General features: G+C 56.9%; 1 protein-coding gene across 1 annotated transcript in view; it reads left to right on the plus strand.

The window, feature by feature from the left end:
• UPB1 (beta-ureidopropionase 1) overlaps positions 1-25,439 on the plus strand; it is a 30,976-nt gene that overhangs the window by 2,127 nt on the left and 3,410 nt on the right. The window contains exons 2-9 of the mRNA XM_075534672.1: positions 1,968-2,139; positions 3,916-4,003; positions 12,753-12,847; positions 14,054-14,215; positions 16,254-16,423; positions 21,453-21,534; positions 23,923-23,965; positions 24,653-24,807. Of these exons, the coding sequence (XP_075390787.1) occupies positions 1,968-2,139; positions 3,916-4,003; positions 12,753-12,847; positions 14,054-14,215; positions 16,254-16,423; positions 21,453-21,534; positions 23,923-23,965; positions 24,653-24,807 (967 nt within the window). The remainder of the gene's footprint in view (positions 1-1,967; positions 2,140-3,915; positions 4,004-12,752; positions 12,848-14,053; positions 14,216-16,253; positions 16,424-21,452; positions 21,535-23,922; positions 23,966-24,652; positions 24,808-25,439) is intronic.

Here is a 25,439-nt window from a genome sequence, read left to right on the forward strand (position 1 = left end):
AGGGCACAGCCTGAGGCTCCCATGCTCTCATCCGTCTGTCTTTTCCAGCCTGGTGGCATAGTGGTTACACAGTGGGCTGCTGACCTTGCAGTCAGTAGTTCAAAACCAGCGGCTGCTCCAAAGGAGAAAGACCAGGCTTTCTGCTTCTGTAAAGAGTGACAGTCTCAGAAACCCACAGGGGCAGTTCTACCATCTCAGAGGGTGGCTGTGAGTTGGCATAGACTCGGTGACAGCCAGTTTGGTTCTTGGTTTTTCAGCCCCTCCCACCACTTGTCTGTTTGGTTGTCGTCCTGTGTGACTTGTGTGTGACTATGCTGCTGGACACACTGTCCCTGGTGTTTCAATTGCCAGCAGGGTCACTTCGAGGCGAGGATGGCCAGACTTCGTCTCACATGCTTGGGATGTGCTGTCAGGAGAGTCCAATCCCTGGAGAAGGACATCGTGCTTGGTCAAATAGAGGGGCAGCAAGAGAGAGGAAGCCCTGGACAACATGGATGGCCCCAGGGGCTGCAACAATGGGCCCAGGCAGGGGAACGAATGTGAGGAGGGTGGAGGACCAGGAGGTGCTTTGTCCTGTTGTGCATGGGGGTGCTGTGGGTCAGAACCAACTCCACAGCACCAGGCAACAGCAGCCGGCCCCTTCCTGCCTCCTGGACATTGTCTCCGACCCAGAGTTGTCCTTTGGGTCTCCTGAGAGTGGCCCCTTAGGTGGGCACCCCCCTGCTACCTTTGTGTTGAAAATGGCATCCTGCAGGCTGACTGGGCAGACAGGGTGTGGGACCCTCCGAGGTGGGAAACAGGATGGCTCACTGGGCTGCTGACCTAGAGGTTTGAGGTTTGAGTCCTCCAAGAAGTGGCTGGGCAGAAAGGCCTGGTGATCTGTGGGGGGTTGGGGGGGTGATGGCCCAGGGAGCAGAAGGCACTCTGGTCTGCAAGGAACCTGGGGAGAGGGGCGGGGACAGCTCTTGGAGTGATACAATCAGGAGAGTGGACAGAGGACTTCAGGGACAGCAAGGAGGATGGTTACAGCCTCCTGGATGGCCAAGGGGGACAGGCCCCCCCAGAACGCCCTCCCAGGGAACTGGGCCCTCTGCCATAGGCTCAGCTCTGGAGGGAGTAGCCACCAGCCCCTCTCTCTTCCTAGGATCTGCCTGAGCGAGCCATTAGAGTTACCTGAAACCAACTCGGGGCGCCCCACCCGTCGTCCAGAGGGGTGCTGGCTGGCTGAGAGTCAGCCCCGCCCCTGTTGGCAACGGGCCCTGGGTGCGCATGGCAGGCGGGCTAGTTGTCAGGGGCGGGGTGCAGCCAGGAGCTGTCAGGGGGCGGCTGGGAGCAGGGTTGACAGGACTATGATTTTGAAGAGAACGTCTTTGAGAGTGATGTAAAGTGGGAGGGGAGGGGGTTATTATTAGCTCTCGGCTGTCAGGTTGCTTCTGATGTGTTCCCTGGAGATTTCATAACACCCCCCCCCCCCATCCCAGGGCCCTTGTCCTGGGGACATTGGGCGTCGAAGGGGCATATCCATGGTGACAGTCCGCTGGGCAGTATTGTAAGTGACCCTTGTGTTCTTTGCTCCCATGACCTGGCCAGGCAAGCCCTGAGCTCTGCCCATCCGACGACTTAGACACAAGCCACCATCAGACAGGCATGGGTACAGGGTGCCTCTGAGATAAAGTCCTAGTGGGAAATGGCCATAGCACTCCCCACCCTGGTACCCCAAAGTCACATGATCCTCAATCCCCACAGGCCCTCTGGCCCCACGGCCTGCCCCCTCCCTAGTCACAGCTCAGTCCATGTCCCGGGGTCAGTCTGCCCCCTGACACGGCTGCTCTGGTGGTCCCCCTGGAGAACCCGCCTCCATGATCCCCCCGGCCCCTGACCTCTTCGCTGCATGGGGTGAAGGAGGGACAGGGTGGCTGGAAACGCCGCTGCCCTCATCCGCCTCTCCTCCCTTCTCTCCTTCCTAGGAAACTGGAGCTGCCCCTGGAGGCGCTGGACGCGGCCGCAGCTGGGGACTTCGAGCTGCAAGGCTACGCCTTTGAGGCGGCCCCCGAACAGCTGAGGGGGCCTCGCAGAGTGCGAGTGGGGCTGGTGCAGAACCGGACGCCCCTCCCCACCGATGCCCCCGTGGCTGACCAGGTGTGTGGGTATGCCCGCTCCAGGCCTAGACCACCGCCTCTGCCCAGGCCAGCCTGCCCTGCTCCATCCTCCCCAGCGGGCCCTCCAGACCATGATCAGAAGTTCTGTTTGCTACATAGCAGCTGGAGCTTGGTGCAGGGGCTCTGCCAGGATCTCCCACCGGGTCGCTGATGACCCTGGTGTGGTTGTGTCTCTCACAGTCACAAGCTCTGGACGAGGCAGCTGAGGGACGCCTGGGGTACAACCGGCAACTGCGACCTGACAGAACTCAGTGACTCACTGCCATTTGTCAATGCGATAGGACAGGGTAGAGCTGCCCCCTTGGGCTTCTGGGACTTCTACACCTTTACCAGAGCAGACAGTCTCCTCTTTCTCCCAAGGAGTGGCTGGTGGGTTCTAACCGCTGAGCGTATGGCTAGCTGCAAACCAGAGCTCCCGAAGATCTGCCAGTTCTTCATGTGTGAGTGTGTTTCAGCTGCCTAGGTGGAGGAATAAGCAAAACTGAGAACCCAAACCCACTGCCGTCAAGTCGATGCTGACTCACAGCCACCCTCTAGGACAGGGCAGACCTGCCCCTGTGGGTCGCTGAGCCTTGCACTCTTGAGGGGAGTAGATGGAGCAGCTGGTGGTTTCAAACTTTGGACCTTTTGGATCGCAGCCCAATGTGTAGCTCCTACACCATAGGAGCTCCTGTCATAAACACAGAACAAAGAGCTTTATACCAACAAGTCATCTTTTTATTTTTTTAAATCATGTTATTGGGGGCTCTTACAGCCCTTATAAGGTTCCATATATCAATAGTATCAAGCATATTTCAATTGTATCAAGCATATTTCAATTGTATCAAGCATATTTGTACATATGCTGCCATATTGTTTCCGAAACATTTTCTACTTGAGCCAGCTCCTCTTTGGCCCCTCCCTCCCTCCCTCGTGTATCCTTGATCAATTATATATTGTTATTTTTATTTCGTATCTAACACTGTCCATTGTCTCCCTTCACCCACCTTTCTGTCCAACAAGTAATCTTATATCAAAAGAAGGCACCTCATCTCAGTCCAACTCCAGTCCATAAGTCTGATGCTAGTCCCCAAGTCCCTCTTCAGACTCACGCAGCCTGGCGGGAGCTGCAGAATGGAGAAGCAGGAAGATCGCAGGCCAGTGGGTGAAGCGTCTCATGGGCATGGCAGGGCACAGGCAGCTCTCAGGATCTCGCGGCCCACCCCTTGAGGCCAGCAGAGTCCCAACATGCAGGAAGGCTGAGGGGCAGAGAGCAAGGTGGTTCCTAGAGCCCCTCCCTCTTATACAAAAGGCCACGCCCCTCAAGGAAGTTTCATCAGATTATCACTTGATTGACAGGCTTGACTCCGCCCCTAGCCAGGAGTGTCTAGTTGACCTAAAATCATCCAACCATCACAGGGGCCTTCCAGTCAGTACCAACGCCCAGTGACCCCATGCATAACAGAACCAAGCGCGGCCCAGTCCTGCTCCATCCTCGCCAACATTGCTATGGGGGAGCCTATTGTTGCCTCTGGAAATGGCCTTACCGGTAGTGCTAAAACCTAAAAAAAATGAAACCCACAGCTGTTGACTTGACTCGAACTCACAGCGGCCCTACAGGACAAAGTATAACTAACTGTCCCTGTGGGCTTCTGAGAGTGTCTGCCTTTACGGAGGCAGACAGCCTCATCTTTCTCCCCTGGGGGTGGGGTGGGGGGCGGCTGGTGGGCTGCCTAGTGGCTCTCAACTGAGCACCCCCCTCCCTCTGCTTTGTCAGGTCTCCGCCCTGCACCGCCGCATCGAGGCCATCGCCGAGGTGGCCGCCATGTGCAAGGTCAACATCATCTGTTTCCAGGAAGCTTGGAGTAAGTCTCTTCTCGGCCCCCAGCACGCGTCACTCGCCGTAGCTTCCAGACATCCAGGGAGAAGGTTCCTTCTCTGGTGCAGCCCTCTGCCCACAAGCTTCACCAAGACCCTTCCTCTTTCCCCATCTTTTCTTCACCTTGACCAGTTTCAAAAATATTTCCTCCCTTTTCTGACTGCTAGAAATGGCTCTCTGTCTGCCACTTCAGGGCCCTCCCCAGCCTGTAACCGCCCCCCGCCACACACACATGGTCTGAATCTACTCTCTGGGCCAAGTCTGCCCTCAACATCTCCAGGACCTGGTCTTTTTCTTTTTGAAAAAAAATAGTTTTATTGACATCTATGTCACATCATGCAATGTAATAGTTCGGTCACATTAAGAAGAGTCGTGGAATCATTGCTGCCACAATCGATTTCAGGACATGTTCTTCTTTGTCCTACTCGTTGTTAGCTCCCCGTTCTGCACCCCAACCTCCCCTGCCAGGCCCCTGGTAATTATTAATCCAGTTACTGTCACTAAAGACTTACCTACCCTGGATTTCATATACAGACACTCCTATAAAACACACACAGCAAGCGGACGAACCTCACAAAACAAACCAAAGAACAACGACTAGACAAAACAGAGAAAAGCCACAATCAGAAAGAAACCAGGAAATATTAAAAACTGAAACAACATGAAAACGGGTCCCGGGGGAGATAACATGATAGCTACATCTGCTGTAAACGGCTTAGCCATGCTCTCTGTCCGATAGCAAGATTATTCACATCCCTCAACTTTGACCAGAGGGCGTCTGCCAGAGGCTTAATCCATGTGTGGACCCTGCAGACGGATTTGGGGGGCTTGCACTGTCATCAGTAGCCGTCTGCAAACCAGGTGTTCACAGTCTGAGCTCTGCTGCCATTCCCTCCTTCGGATTTTGATTTTATTGTTTACAATCCTTGGATCACACAGGCTAGTGTGCTTCCTCCGTGCAGTTTTAGTTGGTGCCTCTCTTGGATCGTGGCCTGATCTTGCGGTGGGGGTGGGGGCGCTTATTCTAAATGAACAGAGGAATCCTCTGGCTTGTTGCACAAACACATCTAGATTTTTTTTTTTAATCACAAAGTCTTGGTGGTGCCGGGCACAGGCAAGACTCCAAGATATTGGTGTAGACTCAGAGAGTGGGGCAGGGCAAAGGTTGAGCTGATTCTGACTTAGTGACTCGATTGGACAGAGCAGAACTGCTCCTTAAGGTTCCTGAGCCCATCGGGTTTTTCGGGAACAGACAGTCTCATGTTTCTCCTTGGGAGCGGCTGGTGAGTCGGAACCTATGACTTTCCAGTTTGCAGCCTGGTGCTTAGCCCTGGGCACCACCAGGGTTCCTCCTGAGAACACTGCAACTCAGTTTACCCCGCCATGGCTCCCCATTGCCATTGAGCTGATGCCTGACGCACAGCGACCCCCTAACAGAGTAGAGTAACGCTTTACAGGAGTACAAAGCAGCCGGTCTTGTAACCCACTGTCCCCCCCAGGCAGGACTTCTGTCCCTCTCGATTGAGGGAATGAGATTTGCTTTGTCCTCCTCTGGGAGGTAATCACCTTCCACGGGTTCAGGCTTTTTCAGGCCCAGCCCTCCCTGGCCACGTCCGGATGGGACACCCAGACCACGGCATCCTATTAAGTCCAGGGCCCCAGGAGGGGACTCACCGTGAGCTGTGGGGGCTGATGAGGATTCTGGGGCTGGACCTGACATGAGTTCCACCTGCATAAATCCAGCCTTGCAGAGGCTGGAGTCCGTGGGGGGGTGGGGTAAGGGGTGGAGGCTGCCCAGGTGAGTTGGAGGTAGGTGCTGGCCCAGGGCTGCTCCTGGGTGTCCTTGAGAATAAGGGCAGAGAAAGCAAGCTGTGGACCGAGAAACCCCTCATCCCAGCCCCAGCCACACTGTCCTCGGCTCATTTCCGACTCAACAGCCTCTCTGTAGGGTAGAGTTGAACTGCTCCTGACAGGAGCACACAGCCTCCTCTTGCTCCTTCAGAGCACCTGGTGGGTTCAAACTGCCAACCTCTGGGAGAGCAGACCATTGTGTAACCCACAGTGCCTCTGGGGCTCTTTGGAGGTCCAATAACCAAGACTGGATTTCCATCCTTTAACATGTGGAATGTGGGCATCGGGGGAGAGGAGGACAGGGTGAACGAAGGTGGGAACAGTGACTGGTCCTTAGCAAAGGTCCTTACAGCTAGGGTTCAAGGTCGATGGCCATAGGGCAGAATCTGGGTGCATCTCCAGTCTTTGGAGATGGGCAGAGTCCCCTTGGGCAGAGTCCCTTGATCTCGGCCCTGAGTTTCTCTGGGGTGAAGCGTCTGTCTGTGGGATCATTCTGCATTAGAATCACCTCAGTGCCGTGGCTTTGGCTCTCCCGCTCTCTCCTGTTTAGGCGAGGGTCCATGAAGAAGTATTGGCTACTGGGATTCCCGCTCATACGAGTACACGGGCCTCTTTCAAACAAAGTTCTGTTTAGACATGTCCCTGCCGTCCATGGTGACTGCAGACCAATCCTCTCGGGAATACTCTTATCTTGGGCTCGTTAGGGTACGTTCATCCAGAGCAGGCTCATCAAAACAATGGTCTGCGAGGGGTCTGCTGGGCCAGTGTGTCAGTGCGGTGGACTGAGAATCAAATTCATAGACACTCATGTGTGTATAAGAAAGAACTTTATATACAAGGAAACATCCCAGTCCAGTCCAGATCAAGTCCATAAGTCCAATCTTTGCCCATAGGTCCGATACTACATATCAAGTCCATAAGTCCAATCTTTGCCCATAGGTCCGATACTACAGATCAAGTCCATAAGTCCAATCTTTGCCCATAGGTCCGATACTACAGATCAAGTCCATAAGTCCAATCTTTGCCCATAGGTCCGATACTACAGATCAAGTCCATAAGTCCAATCTTTGCCCATAGGTCCGATACTACAGATCAAGTCCATAAGTCCAATCTTTGCCCATAGGTCCGATACTACAGATCAAGTCCATAAGTCCAATCTTTGCCCATAGGTCCGATACTACAGATCAAGTCCATAAGTCCAATCTTTGCCCATAGGTCCGATACTACAGATCAAGTCCATAAGTCCAATCTTTGCCCATAGGTCCGATACTACAGATCAAGTCCATAAGTCCAATCTTTGCCCATAGGTCCGATACTACAGATCAAGTCCATAAGTCCAATCTTTGCCCATAGGTCCGATACTACAGATCAAGTCCATAAGTCCAATCTTTGCCCATAGGACCGATACTACAGATCAAGTCCTAAGTCCAATCTTAGCCCATCGGACCGATACCAGTCTATAAATTCCTCCTTGGAGTCGCACAGCCATGCAATAATGCTGAGCTCAGGAAGATCACAGGCCAGTAGGTGGGAAGGCTTGTGGATCCAGTGGTGGTGTAAGCATTTCAGTGCTGGCTGGGGTCTCCACGTGGTTCCTCCAGCTCAGGGTACTAGCGTAGCTCCTCCTGCCCCTGCCCCCTGCTTCTTGTTCCCCCAACCCAAAGAACACTGGGAAGGGTCATGATTCACATGCCCCAAGGACGCCCAGCCTGCCCTCTGGACACGGGCACAGACACAGATCTCTCAGTTCCTTGGGAAGAGTTAGAGTTAGAGGGATGGTACCGCAGGGCCTCAGAAGAGCACCTGGGGCCCCCAGCTGGAGGCTGTGGGTGTGGAGAAACACCAGCTCCCCCGGTGGCTGTTTTCTGCCCCCTAAAGGTTTCCTTTTTGCTTTCACCTCATCTATTTTCCCAACAAGAAACTGAAAAACTGGTTGTAGGCTCGGGGCCCAGGGAGGGCTCGTCTCCTGGAGTTCTTTCTTACCTGCTGTTTGCTGTGTGACCCAGGCTGCTGGCAGCTTCAGGCCCTTCCTCCCAGGCGGCTGGGTCCCCAGAGAAGAGCTTTCTAATCGCCTGCCAAGAAGGAGGCAGACGGGGGCCCCAGGGGACCGCTGGGTTCTCAGACCTTCTTTCTCAGTGTCTCCTCCCCTCCAGCCACCCACAGCCGTGACCCAACATGAAGCACCCTCTAGAGAATGAGTTTCCAGCCTTCTTTTGGGGCGAGAGGGTCTGAGCAAGGCACTGCTTCCTTCCCATGCCCCCACCCCCTTCCCTATGTGCAGGGACCCCTCTCGGAGGGTATGTGGGAGAGCGTGGGATGGGGGTGCCCCCGGTCTTCTCCGCTGCTGCTGGGGACTCTGTGTTTTTAAACCAGCTGAGCTAGGAGGGGGCTTGGAAGGTTCCTGGGAAAACTCCCATTGTCTTTGAATCCCATTTTTCCTCGAACTTTTTGAAGCCCCACCACCCCACCCCTGCTGCCCCCTTTCCTATCTTATGGTTTTCTGCTCATCTCTGGGTGACCCAAAGGGGTGGCTTGACTCTGTCCTGTAGGATCGCTCTGCGTGGGAATCCACTCGATGACAAGGAGGGACTGTGGAATAAGATTTCGGAAGCCATAACTCTTTAAGGGATTTAAGGACCTGCCCACCTTGCAGTTAGCGACCCAAGTATCACCCTGTCAGGACTCCTCCTGGTCCCCGGCAAATACAAAAAACCAAACTTAACTGCGGATCCTGACTCACGGCGACCCTGCAGGACAGCGTAGAACTACCCCTGTGGGTCACTCTGTCTGTGGGTAGAAAGGCCCATCTTTCTCCCGAGGGGTTCCTGCCAGGCCGGCCCTCCACAATTCAATTTCTGCCCTGTCTTGGGCCTGGGAAACTCATCCGGCAAGGCCCAGCACACTGGTCAAAGTACTCGGCTGCTAACCACAAGGTCAGCAGTTCAAACCCACCAGCTCCCCCGTAGGAAAACGATGAGGCTGTCTGCCCCCAGAAAAACTGACATCCACGGAAATCCTACGGGCACAGTTCCACTCTACCCCACAGGGTCGCTATGATATGGAGTCAGTTTGTAGGACTCTCAGGAGCCCTGGTGGCACTGGGGGCTAAGCACTGGGCTGTTAACCACAAGGTCAGCAGTTCAAAGCCACCAGGCTCTCTGTGGGAGAAAGATGAGGCTGTCTGCTCCCGTGAAGACCGAAGGACTGCTCTGAGTCGGAATGACCCTGGGCTGGAGTGGGTTTGTGGTCCTGGGGACCCCTCACCTGCAGCCACACCATCTGAATCTGGAGGCTAAGCCCGAATTGATTAAAGAGGGGGTGGCCCCGCGCCATCTTGCTGCAGAAGGCCTGGGTGGTGGGACTCTGGGTCTCCCCGCCCCCATCCATTGACATCAGGGCACTGTGTAAACAGGAAGCCCTGCCAGCAGCTGGAGAGGAAGATTTGGAAGGAGATGGAGAGAAGGGAGGTTTGGCTCCCTGGGGCTTTCGTGTGTGTGTGTGTGTGTGTGTGTGTGTGTCCCCTCCCATTCTGAAAGCTGAGAATTGATGGCCAGCAAGAGACTTTGGTGTGAGTGCCTGCTTCCCTGCCGGCCTCCTTAAAATAGCTGGTGCCTCCTCCCAGAGGCCAGCCCGGCCCCCACGGGCTGCTGTTGCCTCCAGCTGCTGTCCACTTGTCTGTAGTGAGGCAGCTGTTGACACCTTCTCACTGAACCAGGAGCCGTGGGCACTGCTGGTTAAGTACGGACCGGCTCACTGCAAGGTCTGCGGTCCAAACCCACCAGCCCCTTCTTGGAGACAGATGAGGCAGTCTGCTCCCGTGACCACTGACCTCTCAACAACCCCAGGGAGCTGGTCTACTCTGCCCTAGAGGATTGCCAGGGGTGGGGCCCTGACTCCACAGCAGTGGGTGGGGCCCTGGTGGAGCACTGGGTTAAGTACTGGGCTCTCACCAGAACGATTCCGAGCTCTGAGAGAGGAGGAAGCGGTGCCTGCTCCTGCGAAGGCCTGCAGCCTGGGAAGCCCGGTGGTCAGTGCTACCCTGTCCTGTAGCATGGCTAGCCAGCAGCACTGACTTGACAGCAGGGGGTGCAGACTGTGAGCATTATTAAGGGCACAATTTTAGGGGAGAAAGATCAGGCTTCCTACTCCCATAAAGAGTTACCAGTCTGGGAAACCCCCCAGGGGCAGCTGTCCCCTGCCCTGTGGGGTCACTGTGAGTCAGCGTGTACTTGATGGCACTGGGTGGGAGGTGGGCACAACCTTAGGGCCCAGGGTCCTGAGGGTGAGGTTTTTCTAACTGCCCTGTGACATGCTTCACCAGGGCCTGCAAGGCTGAGCACAGGGCCTGACTTTGTGACCTAGGCCGGGGGGTGGGGGTGAGGGTGGGGGAGCGAAGGGGAGGGGGAGGGAGGAAGCACTAGGAACAACAGGGAGGAGAGCTCCCTAAACTACACAAAAAACCCCAACCCACCGCCATCGAGGCGGTTCTGACGCGGAACTGCCCCTGTGCGTTTCCAAGACTGTGAACTCTTTCTCTCACGGAGCAGCTTCCAGCTTCCTTCACGGTGGATTCGAACTGCCGACCTTGAGGTTCGCAGCGTGGCTCGTAGCCTCTACCACCACCTGGAAGCTCCCAGACGGTGCCATCAGTGAACACGCTCAATTGCTAGCCAGAGGTTTAGGGGTTTGAGTCCCCCAGAGTTCCTCAAGTGAAAGGCTCACACGGCCTTGTGAAGAGTTGGCCGTTGGCACCCCTGGTGATACCAGCCAGCACAGAGTGAGGGCGGGAACGCGTGTCTCTGAGGGGCACTGCTGGGAACTGTCTGGTGAGCTTGGTTGTCAGCACATCGCCATTGGAAGCAGAAAACCCCTTGCCAGGCCCAGTGTTTCTGCCACTCGCCTGGGCCCGAGGGGTTGACATCCTCCGCCACACCCCTCCCACCTGCCCCGAGAGGAAATGGCACTCTGAACCAGTGTTTGTGGGGGGACCGCGTAGGTGTGCAGAGGCTGGGGAAATGGCATTAAAGAGTAACGGAAACTTCCCACCAGCTCTGTGAAGCTGCTGCAGATGGGTTTACATAGATAAAAGGGGCTACGATGAAAAGTTTGTGGAAAAACAGAATTTAATAAAAAGAGACTGGAACATCCCCACCAGCTTTTAAAAAGACATGTATAGGAGGGAGCAACAAAAGTGTTGTGGAAGAGAATCAGAAGACACTGGCTTTCCAGCCTCAGATCCCCCAGGAGGCAATTGTGCCCCGTCTTGGGGGGGTCACTGGGAGTCAGTGCTGGACGAGCTTTGGGGGGCTGGGCTTGAATCTCAAGGGAAAGAGATTGCCGGCCTTTCTTCCGCAGTGATGCCAGGCTTGTGGGAAGAACACATGTCTTTCTTGGTGTCACCCCAGGGGACCCATACTTCCCAGGAGGTCACCAGTGGGTGGCCCCCTCTACTGAGACAGCCCGTCCCTGGGTGGCAGTCTTTTAAAAATATATATATAAATAATTTTATTGGGGGCTCTTAAACAGTTCTTATAACAATGTATATACATCAATTGTATCTAGCACATTTGTACATATATCGCCATCATCATTTTTTAATTAAATTTTTAAAATCATTTTATTCGGGCCTCATACAGCTCTTATCACAATCCATCCATCCATTGTGTCAAGAATATTTGTACATATGTTGCCATCATTGTTTTTTTAATTAACATTTTTAATCATTTTATTAGGGGCTCATAAAGCTCTTATCACAATCCATCCATCCATTGTGTCAAGCACATTTGTACATTTGTTGCCATCATCATTCTCAAAACAGTTTCTTTCTACTTGAGCCCTTGGTATCAGCTTCTCATTTTTTTTCCCACTCTCCCTCATGAGCCCTTGATAATTTATAAAATTTTTTTTTTCGTGTCTTACACCGACTGCTGTCTCCCTTCATCCATGTTTCTGTTGTTCATTCCCCTGGGGGGAGTGTTATATGCTGATCATTGTGATCAGTTCCCCCTTTTCCTCCCACCCTCATGGTATCGCAACTCCCATTACTGCTCCTGAGGGGTTTATCTGTCCTGGATTCCGTGTATCAAGAGCTCTTATCTGTACATGCTCAGGTCTAGCCGGATTTGTAGGGTAGAACTGGGGTCATGATAGTGGGGGGGGGGGAGCATTAAAGAACTAGAGGAAAGTTGTGTGTTTCATCCATGCTGTGCTGCACCCCGGCAGGCTTGTCCCTTCCTTGGGATCACACGCTGAGGGGCCCAGCTTCCCCGAAAAATCCTTGTGGTCAAGCTCTGACCACTGGGCAGGCAGCAGCTTGGGCTCTGCTGGCTGGGAAAGGTTTCTTTTGCTCCCTGACTTGGAACTGGGTGCAGGTTTACAGAGCAGGTGGTTCGCTTTATGTCCAACAAGGCAGGTACATTTTGTTCCACCTCATCCCTACCATCCCCTCCGTGGGCCCTCCCGCATCCCGTGTCCTCCCTGTGAGTCCTGTTGGCACCCCTTCTCCTTCCCTAACCCTCAGAACTCCATCCTGGGGCCAGGGCTGCACCAGCATGGCTGTTGATTCTAACGGGGCAGTGAGTTCTGTCCCAGTCGAGAAGATCGTAGCCTCGAGGGTTCCACCAGTTGCTGACTCTCTGGTCTCCCTTCTGATTCTGAGTTCCGTGGGGAGCTGCCCATGTGCTGTCTCCTTAAGGTTGTAGCGAGGTTACATCTGGCTCCATCATTGAGCCCCGGAGGATAGGGCCTGCTTAGGGCCCAAGGCCTGGTCTTGTTCTTCTGTGGTGGCCCCCTCCCCACGGCTGCTCCCAGCCCCGCCAGGCTGAGGGCCCCTCTGAGCCGAAGCCGTGGACACGGCCCTGAGTCGGCCTGCCCTCTGATTCCAGCCATGCCCTTCGCCTTCTGCACGAGGGAGAAACTGCCCTGGACGGAATTTGCCGAGTCTGCGGAGGACGGGCCCACCACCCGGTTCTGCCAGAAGGTAAAACATGATGTGAACATAGCACCCCCGGCGCCCGACCCACAGGGCTCTCTCTGCCCAAGGCCACGGCTATAAAGAGCCCTGCGCCTTGCTTTACAGAGGAGCGTCGCAAAGAATGATTTGCCCAACTTTTGAAACTGCCCTTTCATTCACACCAAGGGCACCCAGGTGGCATAGTGCTTAAGCTTTGGGATGCCCACCTCCAGGTCAGCAGTTCCAAACCTCCACCTGCTCCTCGGGAACAAAATGAGGCTGTCAACTCCCATAAAGAGTTACCATCTTGGAAACCCCCCGGGGCAGTTCTGTCCTGTCCTACAGGGTCCCTAAGAGTCACGCAGACTCGATGGCAGTGTTTGGTTTGGGTTTTGGTCACATCCCAGGGCTTCCCTTAACGCCCCCTTTCAGGTGAGGGACCTGAGTCGCAGGTGCGATGGCCCCAGGCCCCCTCTGTGTGGGCAGCTAGGTGTCCCTTTGACACCAGCTCACAGTCCTGCCCTCTTATTTCACTTGACCCACCCTACCTGCTCTCAGCAGCACTGAACGGTCAACCAAGAAGCCCTGGCGGCACAGCAAACTAAGCCTTGGGCTGCTAGCCACAAGGTCCGGGGTTCTAGCCCACCAGCTGCTCCTCGGGAGCAAAAGGAGGCTGTCTGCTCCCATGAATGGTGGGAATTGTAGCGATCCCTGAGGAGACGGATATGCTTGCCCTTGGGTAATCCCAGAAAGAAACCCACTCCGCAGGACCCTATCAAAGCCCACACTCACTGCCAACATTGCAGCAACCCGATAAGATAGGTGGAACTGCCCCCCCTGTGAGCGTCTGAGACTGTCACTCTTCACAGGAGTAGAAAGTCTCTCTCCCTCGGAGCGGCTGGAGGTTTCCAACTGCTGACCTTGCGGTTTGCAGCCCAGACCAGCCATTAACGACGGCCGGGCCCCAGAAGAAAGGTCTGGCTGCCTGTTTTCCGTCAAGGTCACAGCCAGGGAAACCCTGTCACACCCAGGGGCGGGGTCATGAGTCACACCAACTCTACAGCCACGGGTCAGATCCCGGCGGAGTCTCCTAGGACGGCCCCCAGCATGTAGCCTCTCACAACAGAGTCCAAGGTTGGCCCTGAGCCAGGGCCACCACCAGGTAGAGCAGCCTCTTCCCCCCTGAGAAGCAGCAGGGTGGGGGGATCTGAAGCCACTGCGCCCCGTTTCCAGCTGGCGGAGAAACACAACATGGTGGTGGTGTCCCCCATCCTGGAGCGGGACTCCGTGCACGGGGATGTGCTCTGGAACACGGCTGTGGTGGTCTCCAACTCGGGCGCCGTCCTGGGGAAGACGAGGAAGAACCACATCCCCCGAGTGGGCGACTTCAACGAGGTGAGTGTCCCTGGGCCCCCAGCCGCTCCGAGAGCGTTAGGGTTCCTGTTTTATAAGGTGGCCCCACTTGGTGGTGGTGGTGGGCACCATGGTGTCGGTTCCGACCCACAGTGGCCCCGCGCACAACAGGACGAAACACTGCACGGTCCTGCCCATCTTCCCACTGCTCTTGGCGTTGAGCCCGTCGGTGCAGCCACGGTGCCCATCCCTCTTCTTGAGACTCTTCCTCTTTCTCGCTGCCCCTCTGCTACACCAAGCAGGACGGCCTTCTCCAGAGACCGGTCCCTCCCTAACAGCACGGGGTCTGCCCATCCTTGCTTCTAAGGAGCGTGCTGATATCCTTCACCGCTGCCGTGATTCAAATGCATCGACCCTTCGTCACCCTTCCGGATTCCATGTCCCACTCTCACGTGCACAGAAAGTGGTGGAAGTTGCATGACTTGAGTCAGGTGCCTCTTGGTCCGTGAGCTGGACGAGCAGCAGGGTAGCCCACGTGGGTCCCTGGAAACCCCTTGAGGTCCAAGCCCCCCAGTTGCCGCCCCGTAGGTTCTGACGCATGGTGCCCTGCCCGTGTCTGGGCAGACCTGTGCCCGCATGCAGTTGTCCAGGGCGGGTTTAGGGGAAGTATATCACCAGGGATTTCTTCTGAAATGCCTCTGAGCGGCCTCAGACGCCACCTGTCAGCGACCAGCTGAGAATGGTCACCCATAGGCACACCTCATGTCCCAGTCACAGTGGCCACCCCCCACAGGGGCTTCCAGGGGCTGGTTGTTCAGAGGCAGGTTGCCAGCCCCTTACCTGGGCAGTACCCATGGTGGATGTGGCCCCCTACCCCTCTGGCTTGCAGCTGAGCACACTCACCGTTTACTACGGACACGCGCGAGAGGCTGTCTTGCATGTCAGTGGTTTGAGGGTGAAACCAAAATGAAGGGCGCAGTGTGGCCCGACTCCTGTAACCCCATCAGGTCAGGCTAGCTCTGAGTTGCCCCTCCACCAGTCTGGACTTGGCTTTGGGGTTTTCCTTGTCCTTGGTGCCCATGGGATCTGAGTGCCGGGTACCTGGTACTTCTACCATGACCGTGTAGATGGTCACTTAACGGATGGGCTAAAGGGTCACCGCGTGGCTGAGCCGCTCTGCGTGAACGTGATGTGCAGTAGGCACTGCTTACGGACTGACCACCTACCTCCTTAGACGCCGACGTTCCTCGACTCCCCTTTCCGCCTCTCTCGCACATTAAACCAGGTATGTCTGCCAGTAGCTAATGGTTCGGGTGCCAGGCGAGTGTCCACACTGGCTGTGTGGCTAAGGTCATGTGTCAGCTGGGCTGGACCCTGGTTCTCAGTGGGCTGGCACCCAGGTAATGATGGAACATGACGTTCATATAATGATGTCGCCTGGCGGAGGCATGACGATGTCATGCGGAGGTTGTGTGATGATGTAAGGTGGAGGTTATGGAATGATGTAGTTGGCGGTTATGTGGTGTCTTCACCTGGGTTCTCTAGAGAAATGAAACTAGTGAAGCACATGTGTGTGTGTGAACACGTACCCCCTAAAAACCCAAGCAAACACTGTCCCTTCCTCAAATAATCTGGGGTAGAAATACCATATGGTGCAGCAGTGACAGCCCTTGGCATACACCCTAAAGAAAGCAAGAGTGCAGCACCCATAGATCCATGCGCACCCATGTTCGTCGCAGCAGCACCCATAGATCCAAGCACACCCCAGCTCACAGCAGCAGGAAGACAGGAACCCCTGGACGCCCTCCATGGGGGAGGGGAAAGGAAACGCTGGTCCGCGTGCGCACACACACTCTCCGCGGGGACTCTCCCTGCCGCCCGTGCTCCCAGAGAACCTCCGCTCCTCCTGGACAGGTGCTCAGGCTGCTCTGGGGTCTTCTCACGTGTCTCCCCTCCTCCGGTTGCTGGCTGTCCCTGTGCCTGGGCTCGCTCCTTTTGTGACTGGAATGCCGGAGTTTGGAGAAGCAGCAAGCTCCAATGCCCCCCGAAGACCCCCAAACGCTAGGTCGTTATCTTCCAGTCCACATACTACATGGAGGGCAACCTGGGACACCCCGTGTTCGAGACCCGGTTCGGGAGGATCGCTGTGAACATCTGCTATGGCCGCCATCACCCGCTCAACTGGCTCCTGTACAGTCTCAACGGGGCGGAGATCATCTTCAACCCCTCGGCCACCATCGGGTCTCTCAGGTGACTGGGCAGGTGGGTGGGGCTGGGGAGCTACAGCTGGCAGCAGGACCCTCAGGGTGTGTGCTTGTGTGCCAGCTATTCAGGGAAGAGCGTGAAAGACAGTGATTGTTGCTGTGGTGGTAGTGGTGGTTAGGTGTCAGATGGTGGTGGTGGTGGTGGTTAGGTGTTGGGTGGTGGTGGTTAGGTGTTGGGTGTTGGTTGTTAGGTGTTGGATGGTGGCGGTGGTGGTTAGGTGTTGGGTGTTAGGTGTTGGGTGGTGGTGGTGGTTAGGTGTTGGGTGGTGGTGGTGGTTAGGTGTTGGGTGGTGGTGGTTAGGTGTTGGGTGGTGGTGGTGGTTAGGTGTTGGGTGGTGGTGGTTAGGTGTTGGATGGTGGTGGTGGTGGTTAGGTGTTGGGTGTTAGGTGTTGAGTGGTGGTGGTGGTTAGGTGTTGGGTGGTGGTGGTGGTTAGGTGTTGGGTGGTGGTGGTGGTTAGGTGTTGGGTGGTGGTGGTGGTTAGGTGTTGGGTGGTGGTGGTGGTTAGGTGTTGGGTGGTGGTGGTAAGGTGTTGGGTGGTGGTGGTGGTTAGGTGTTGGGTACTGGTGGTGGTTAGGTGTTGGGTACTGGTGGTGGTGACTACATGCCATTGAGTCAGCTCCAACTCCCAACAACCCCACAAACACAGGACAAAGCACCACCTGGCTTGCACCGGCCTCACTATTGTTTTTGAGCCCATGTTGCCGCCACTGTGTCACTCCATCTCACTAAGGGTCGCCCCTTTGGGGCTGCCGCTGAACTTTCCCCCATGGGACGACCGTCTCCAGAAACGGGTCTCTCCTGCTCACGCATCCACAACATGGGAGACGATTCTCGCCAGCCTTGCCTCTGAGGAGCATTCCGGGTGTGAAGACAATGGTCCACTCTTCTTTGGTCCCCTTACTCGGTGTCCAACTTGCACAGCACATGAACCAAATGACCACCACGGCGGGGGTCAGATGTGTCTGTGACTTCACCCTCCAAGTGACAGCCTTGCTCTTCGGCACACTAACGAGGTCCCATGCCGGATCTGCCCAGTGCGATGCATTCTCTGATCTCTCCATGGCTGCGCCCACCTGTCCACCTGTCGTGAAGTCCACCAGGACCAGCACCAAGCTCCGCTGCCCTGCTGAACGTGATGAGGGGACCCCTCCCACCCAAGGGGACCCCGCCCACCCGCCATCCTCAGGATTCCCAGACAGCAGCACCTTTACATCCCGAAGGGAGGGGGCCCTGGTCAAGGGTGGCGCTCCTGAAAGGCATGGGGACTGCCACGGCTCGGCGTCCATTCCCAGAGCCGCCCCACAGGCAAGACATGTTTCCTCATGGCGGACTCCACAGAGGACCCCGTCCCAGGCTCCTCTGTTTGCATCTGGAAACCCCTGGCTTGTGGATGGCACCCCAGAACCCCGAGGAACACAAAGCTGGCTGCTCCCATAAAGGCTGGCAGCCTTAGAAACCCGACATGGGGCTACTGGAAGCCCTGGTGGTGTGGTTACACGTTCATCTGTGAGCCATGAGGTCATCAGTTTGAAACCGCCAGCCGCTCCTCAGGAGAAAGACGGGGCTTTCTACTCCTGTGAACAGTGACAGTCTCAGAAACCCACAGGGGCCGGGGAGGGGTTGCACTAAGCACGGGTTTGATGGCAGTCAGCCTGATGTGGGTTTGAAGAAGAGAATCCGCCCGAGACCTCACGCAGCCCGGCCGGCAGGAGCAGGGTCCCACGGCTGTGCAGGGCATAGTGATCACACCACTGATCCTGGGATCTTCCGGAGGGGCCCCCGGGAGGGCGGGGCTGGGCAGGACCGCCTGGCCTCATGTGATGACCAGTGAAGCGAACAAGGCCTCCCCACATAAAGTGCACCCACTCCTGCCCTCTGCAGCCTGCACGGCTCAGTGGTCACTCTTCCTCCTTCCGATGAAAGTCTCCCAGGCGCAGGGCACACCCAGTGTGGAGGTCCCCGATGCCAAGACCTCAGGCAGGGAGAGGCCCACAGAGGCAAGCCACTGGGGAGAGAGGTTGAGAAGATGCCCCGACCTGTTGTTAGGGGCCATCAAGTCGGTTCCGACCCATAGTGACCCCATGGACCACAGAGCGAAACACCGCCCGGTCCTGCACCGTCCTTACCCTGATTCTGAAGCCTGAGCCCACCATGTCAGCCTCAGTGTCCGTCCATCTCATCGAGGCCCTCCTCTTCGCTGCCCCTCCACCTGACCCAGCAGGATGCCCGTCTGTGGGGACTGCTCTCTCCTGGCGACCCGTCCACAGGACGGGAGATGAAGTCTCGCCATCCTTGCCTCTAAGGAGCCTTCTGGCCGCGCTTCTTCCAGGACAGACGTTTGTGCTTTTCGCTGTGTGTGTTCTTCCCCAGCACCCACTTCAACTGCATCGGCTCTTCCTCCGTCTTCCTTTTCCAGGGCCCAACTTTCACCTGCATGCGTGCGAGAAAGCGCGTGAAAACGTCACGGCTTGGGCCAGGCGCGCCTCAGCCCCCAGAGCAGCGCCCTTGCTTTTCAACCCTTGGAAGAGACCGCGCGTGGCAGATCTGAGAGTCAAGTGCATTGAAAGGCCAACAAGCACTTGGACGCTGGATCCGGCTGCAGCCAAGAGCCGTCTCAGAGGGGAGAGTCCGATGGTAGGCTTCTGTGCAGTCACCTTAAAGTGACCGAAGATGAGTTTGATGGAAACAACAATCTTTCGTCCGATACTGCGTGAAGCCCATGGTTTCTGGAACCACCCACCTCTTCTCTGACCTCATAGTCCTCTCAACACACACACACACACACACACACACACACACCCTACGAGACCACAGTTCCCGGGGCTCCAGTGCCAGCCGGGAGGGTAGCTGTTCGAACCCATCCTGAAGCGCACCGTGGTCACCACCATGTGCCAGGATCAACCCTGCGGTGTCCAGCAAGCTCAAGGGCCTTACAAACCCATCCAGACTCGTAGCCACAACCCTGGCCGCCCTGGCACATCCCTGGGCATGGGCACGAATCAGGAAGCGGCCCTGCCTAGCACCCTCCCCTCCCGGAGGCCCCAAGTGGAGCAACAAGGTGGCCCCCATCACTGTGGGTTACTTCCTGAGAACATCACTGCTCAGGCGTGAGCCGTGCAGAGCCTCTCTTGGGGGTGTTGCCAGCTCAGCTTAGCAGCCAGGCAGCCGAGGGAGCCCCCTCAATCGAGCCTGTGGGCTTGTTTTTCCCCCTTGGTTTTTGCTTCCTAAGAATGAGGCTGGTGACAGCCACCCACCTGCCTCCTACTCGCTGGTTTAAACCGGCGAGTGCTGACAGGAGGGCGGACCCCGGCACATCGGGACCGATGTCTTGCTCCTCCATGACAAGAGGGCTGGTCACACCGTTCCCCAGATGGGGGAGGGAGCCTCTGGTCCAAGCAAGGTGGCCTCCCCCATCCTAGGCCCGGCTCAGCTCTGCTGGGGGCCTCCCCTCTCAGCCGTCCCCTGACCAGTTGAGAACCTTGGAGCCTCTGCCTTGGGCCTCCGGGTTCAGAAGACAAGGAGGAGGCACTGCAGACCATTGCAGGGCAGGGGGGCGGGGAGGGGGCAGATAGTATGCCTTTGACCCATGAACCTGACAGCTGATGAGGGGACCCTTCCAGCAGTGCCTGAAGGCAAGGCCTGGCAGTCTGCAGGTGAGAGAGGCTCGAGAGAAGCCGCTGTCACTCTGGGCACACTGTCACTCTGTGGGCACACTTGCGGGGGAGGGGGGTCGCCGTGGGGCGGGGCAGACAAGGCACAGCTGGGTTTGGGGGATTTTGTGTTTCTAGTTTGTGCTATTTCTAGTGCCCCCACACACACACATACACTACAGACACCATACGTGTACACACACCACACACACAATATACCCACATACCATATACATGCACATACATACATGCTCACCACACATATACATATACTCACACACACACACCATATACATACAAACACACCATACACATACACATACCATATACACATACCATATATACACACATCATACGCATACATACATACCATACACACATACACTCATACACCATATACATGTACACACATACATGCTCACCATACATATACATATACTCACACACCACACACATACACACCATATACATACACACACCAGACACATACACACATACCATATACACATACACCACATACATACATGCATATCATACACATACACTCATACACCATATACATGCACACATATACACAAACACTACACACACCATACACACACACAGGAGACTGTGGGGCAGCATCGCAGGTGGCAGAGAGCTGGGCAGGCACTTGAGCTGAGCTCCCAGGCCCAGGCCCAGGCCCCTCCAGTGTTTGCCCGGCAGTGGTCTTGCCCGACCCACAGGAAGGCGATCTGCCCCCTGGCTAGCTACCCTGCCCCTGGCTGGGGGCTTCACCCACACACTCCCCCTAGGAGGAAGCTTCAGTGGAAAAACTGAAGCTGGGGGTCAGAACCAGGCCTAGGACCCCAGCTCTCTCTCCTGCCAGCCCCCACCCCCACGGCAAAACCCGGTGCGGTTGACTGGATCCTGATTCAGCGACCCTGCACGACAGAAGGGAAGTGCCCATGAGGTTTCTGAGCCTGCCCGTCTTCGTCAGAGCCACCGCTTCACCCTTTCCTTCCAGGCAGTGGAAGGGTTCGACCTGCCCACCTTGTGGTTCGCAGTGCTTAATCCACTGCACTGCCAGATGGTAGAGCTGCCTCACACCAAAAGCCATGCTCATTGCCACCCAGTCCAGTCTAAGTCAGTGACCCTGCAGGACAGGGAAGAACTGCCATCGTCACAGAAGCAGGCAGCCTCCTCTCTCTCCTGCAGAGCACCTGGGGGATTCCAACCACCCACCTTGTGGTTAGCAGCCCAACACCTGCCCTGGAGCACCACCCTTCCCAGGCCTCATGGGCCTGAGAAGTCTGTGTGGGCGCGTGCGGGGCCTGCAGCCTCCTGGTCATGCCCCTGCCCTTGTTCCCCTCCCTCTTCACAGCGAATCCCTGTGGCCCATCGAGGCCAGGAACGCCGCCATTGCCAATCACTGCTTTACCTGCGCCATCAACCGCGTGGGCGAGGTGAGTCTCAGAGCCCTGGCCCGGCCTGCTGGGGAGCATCTCACGTCCCTGGTGGGGCCTCTTCTGCCTCTTGTCCCGCATGCCCTTCAGATCGCAGGCCACCAACCTGCAGGCCCAGTGTGCCTAGTGCGTGGAGGGCAGGGAGGGTCCCCTGACCTGAGGGAAGGACATAGCCCAAGGAAGGTGTGAGCCCCAACCCCCAGGGGAGGATAAGAGTCCAGGTCACCGCCCCTCATGATCACCATCTCTGGCCCAGCCACCCTCAGCTGGGGGGCAGCCCTTGGGTTATAAGGACACTCACTGTCTTTCATCTTCCTGAACAGGCAGGCACCACCGGGTGAGGATGGGGGGAGGGTCTAAGGGACACCCCAGCCTGAAGATTTGGACCTGGTTTCCCATGGCCTCTTCAGGAAGCCAGCCACAAACTCAGGGTCCACGCCACTCACACCCTCACTCTCTAATCTGGACGGACTCACAGAGAGCTTGGCTACAACCCAGAGGAGACACATGAAGGGAGATAGGGGGGGCCCCCCAAGGGCTCCAGCAGGCAGCCAGCTGTCTCGGCCCCATGGGATGAGATACCTCCCAGGCCAGGTGTCTTCACCAACCAGGATGCTCCTGGAGCATCCATGCCCATGACCTTTCTCAGGCAGCCCTGAGTGACTTCCTACACTGGACTGCCTAGGCCTTTTGATAGCCGTCCTGCCCCTCCACCCATTGGCCAGCACAAATCCCCAGTACGGCCCAGTAGGAAGGCCCAAACCAAGGCGCCCTAGTGACCCCAAAAGTCATTGCTCCGGATCCACGGACAAAGGAGAAAGATGGGGCTTTCTACTCCCATAAACAGTCTTGGAAACCCACAGGGACAGCTCTGCTCACTCCATGGCCGTCAGTCTGGGTGCTTATTTGTTTGTTTGTTTTGGGGGGGCTGGTTTTAAGGGCAGAGGCCACCTTGCTTCAGGGGAGGTGGAATCCCTGACCCCCAGCCTGTCACTTCTAAAGAAGCTGCCATGACCTCCCCCTGGCTTCTCCCTTCAGCTTTTGCAAGCGCTGCTTCGGCTTTTACCAGAAGTCATTTGTGCCGCTTCTTTGATGTGATGACTGTCACCTTTCGCCCCCAAATATCCGGTTTCCTATTTCCTCCCACCCCCCAGGCAACGGGGGACGGGGCACCTGACAGGGCAATGCGGAGCAGCAAGCCCCGTGGGTGACCCAGTCTTTGCCCAGCTGTGGGCCACTCAGTGGTGGGGCTCGGTCCTGTCAGGTTCCCATGCTGAGGCCATCTGCCTGGGGACAGCCAGTTGCTGGGACCACCATAACACATCCAGGTGGGCAGCACCGGTCCCTTGGGCTTGAGGGGAGAGGGCACTTGCTGAAGGCCGGAGACCCCAGACTGGAATGATAGGGCTAGGCCAGGAGGCATAAAATGCCTCCTGAGGCTCAGTAGAGGTGTCCCTGGGCACTCCTGAGACCGTGAGCCCCACCTTTCAGCCCGAGGCTTACCCCGCCGCATACCCACTGCTGTGGGGTCCACCCCACTCAACTGGCATGTGTAGGACAGAGCAGAGCTGCCCCCAAGGTGCCTGAGCCTACAATTTTTATGAGCCTCATCTTTCTCCCAGGGAGCGGCTGGTGGGTTTGAACCACTGGCCTCAGAGGGAGCAGCTGAGTGCTTAAACATGGCTCCATCGGGGCTCCTCCTCCACCGGGGCTCCTCCTCCATTAGGGCACGTTCTGACTCACGGCCACCCTGAGGACAGAGCAGGCCCGCCCCTGAGGGTCCCCGAGGCTGTGCCTCTTGACGGGAGCAGACAGTCTCCTCTTCCTCTCTGGGAGCAGCAAGTGGTTTGAGCCACCAGGCCAGCGTGGACCCCCTGCGCCCACAAAGCCTTGTGTCTTTCCCCCCAGCAGAGCCCCCTTCAGCCCCGGAGCTCCAGAGAATTAAAAACTGGTCCTCTTCCCCTGCAGTCCAGGCTGGTCCAGCTCACGGCGCCCTGTGTCTCCCGGGGCTCTCAAGATCATGGATGCAGGTTGCCAGGCCATACCTCTGTGGTGTCCCCGGTGGGCTTGAGCCTGCAGCCTGTGGGCGCCGCCCAGAGGCCCTTTCCAGAGATGGCAGGCCAGAAGGAAGCCTCGCACTGTGCACCTGTCCGCCGGCTGCTGAGGCGTGGGTTCCCATCCTCCTCCCGTGTCAGACAAGCCCTGAGCCCCCACCCCCAACACCCCCGGGTCTGCTGTGACTGAGCTCTTGGAAGGGGATACCAGGCCTTTCCGGAGAGGCACGCTTTGAGTTGGCAGCTGAGTGTACACACACACACACATACACACACACACACATACTCGCGCGTGCAAAAGAGGACCCTGTGTGACGCTGACTTCCTGTTCCAGGAACACTTTCCCAACGAGTTCACCTCTGGAGACGGGAAGAAAGGTACCTGCCTGCCCTGTGCTCCGTGGTGGTGGGAGCTGTTTCCCATCCAAGTTCAGGGGGGCAGGGGGCTGGGGCTATGCCCACCTGGTACAGAGAAGGCAGCTGTGGTTGGTGGGGGCCTGGGAGGGTGGGCACTTCTGACCACTCAGTGCCTGTTTGACATTTGAATTCTGTGCCGCGTGTGGGGGTGGGAGGTCCTCAGTGAGCCCTGGGCTGGGTGGGGGCAGCCTACAGCATTCCCGGGCCCCCACTGAGCTGTGTGGGTATTCAGAGCCTCGGCAGGGTCCCTGGGCTCCAATCTCAAGGCCTCTGTTAGCCATGCCCCTGGTGTCTGCTGGGACGGTGGGGGGCAGGTGTCTGAGCCAGGTGGAGGGGACTCATGTGGGGGTGGAAGCCTGGGAGGGGCTGAGTACTTCCTGACAAGGCGCCAATTCCCCCTGAAGTCCTAGTGGGGGCAGAACTGAGGGCTGGACCCACTTTAGCCCGTGTGGAGCTGGGAGTCGCACCTGGCAAGTGGGGCGCAGTCTCAGCTCCCCTGGGCGGGCCCCAGAGTCTGTGGGTGGGGAAGTGAAGGGTGAAGGACAGGTCCCTTTCCAGGAGGGGTCCCTGAGGAGCTCAGGGAGGAGGAGGGCGGACGGGCTAGGCATTGGTGCCCATGTGCTCATGACGCCCCTCTCTGCCCTGAAGCCCACCAGAACTTTGGCTACTTCTATGGGTCCAGCTACGTGGCGGCACCGGACAGTAGCCGCACTCCCGGGCTCTCTCGTCACCGTGACGGGCTGCTGGTGGCTGAGCTGGACCTCAACCTGTGCCGGCAGGTGAATGACATCTGGAACTTCAAGGTGGGTTCCTCCGGGCACCCCGCTGCTGGGTGTCCCCTTCTGGCCCCACCCCGATGCCAGCCTCCCTGTCCTTCCTGGTCACGTCCGACCAGGGCCCACCCATGACAGGTCAACTCCAACTCACAGCCCCCTTGCAGGACAGGGCAGCTCTGCCCCCCTGGAGTAGATGACCTCGTCTTTCTCCCTTGGAAGGGTTCCCTCGGGTTTGAACTGCTGAACTTACAATTACCAGCCCAGCCTCTAGCCCACAGCGCCCCCAGGAGGACCCAGGGGGGCTGTTACAGACTGAACTGTGTCCTTTCCCGGCGCCCCACCCCACCCCACCCCTGCCAAATATAACTGGGGTTTTCTTCGTTATGTTCATGAGCTCCAAACCAAACCCAGTGCCGTTGAGTTGTTTCCGACGCATGGAGCCTCTGTGTGGGGTGTTTGAGATCTTTTGGGGAGCACGAAGCCTCCTCGATTAGTGGGCCGAACCCACAGTGCCACCAGGGAGCCCTCATTGAAGCACCCAAACTCGAACCCACTGAGTGGGTGCTGACCCAGGGTCAGGACTCATGGCAACCCTATAGGACAGGCTAGAACTGCCCCTGTGGGTTTCCAAGACTGGAACTCTTTACAGGAGTAGAGAG

This window comes from Tenrec ecaudatus, chromosome 16 (assembly GCF_050624435.1).
Source record: "Tenrec ecaudatus isolate mTenEca1 chromosome 16, mTenEca1.hap1, whole genome shotgun sequence".
NCBI classification, from domain to species: domain Eukaryota; kingdom Metazoa; phylum Chordata; class Mammalia; order Afrosoricida; family Tenrecidae; genus Tenrec; species Tenrec ecaudatus.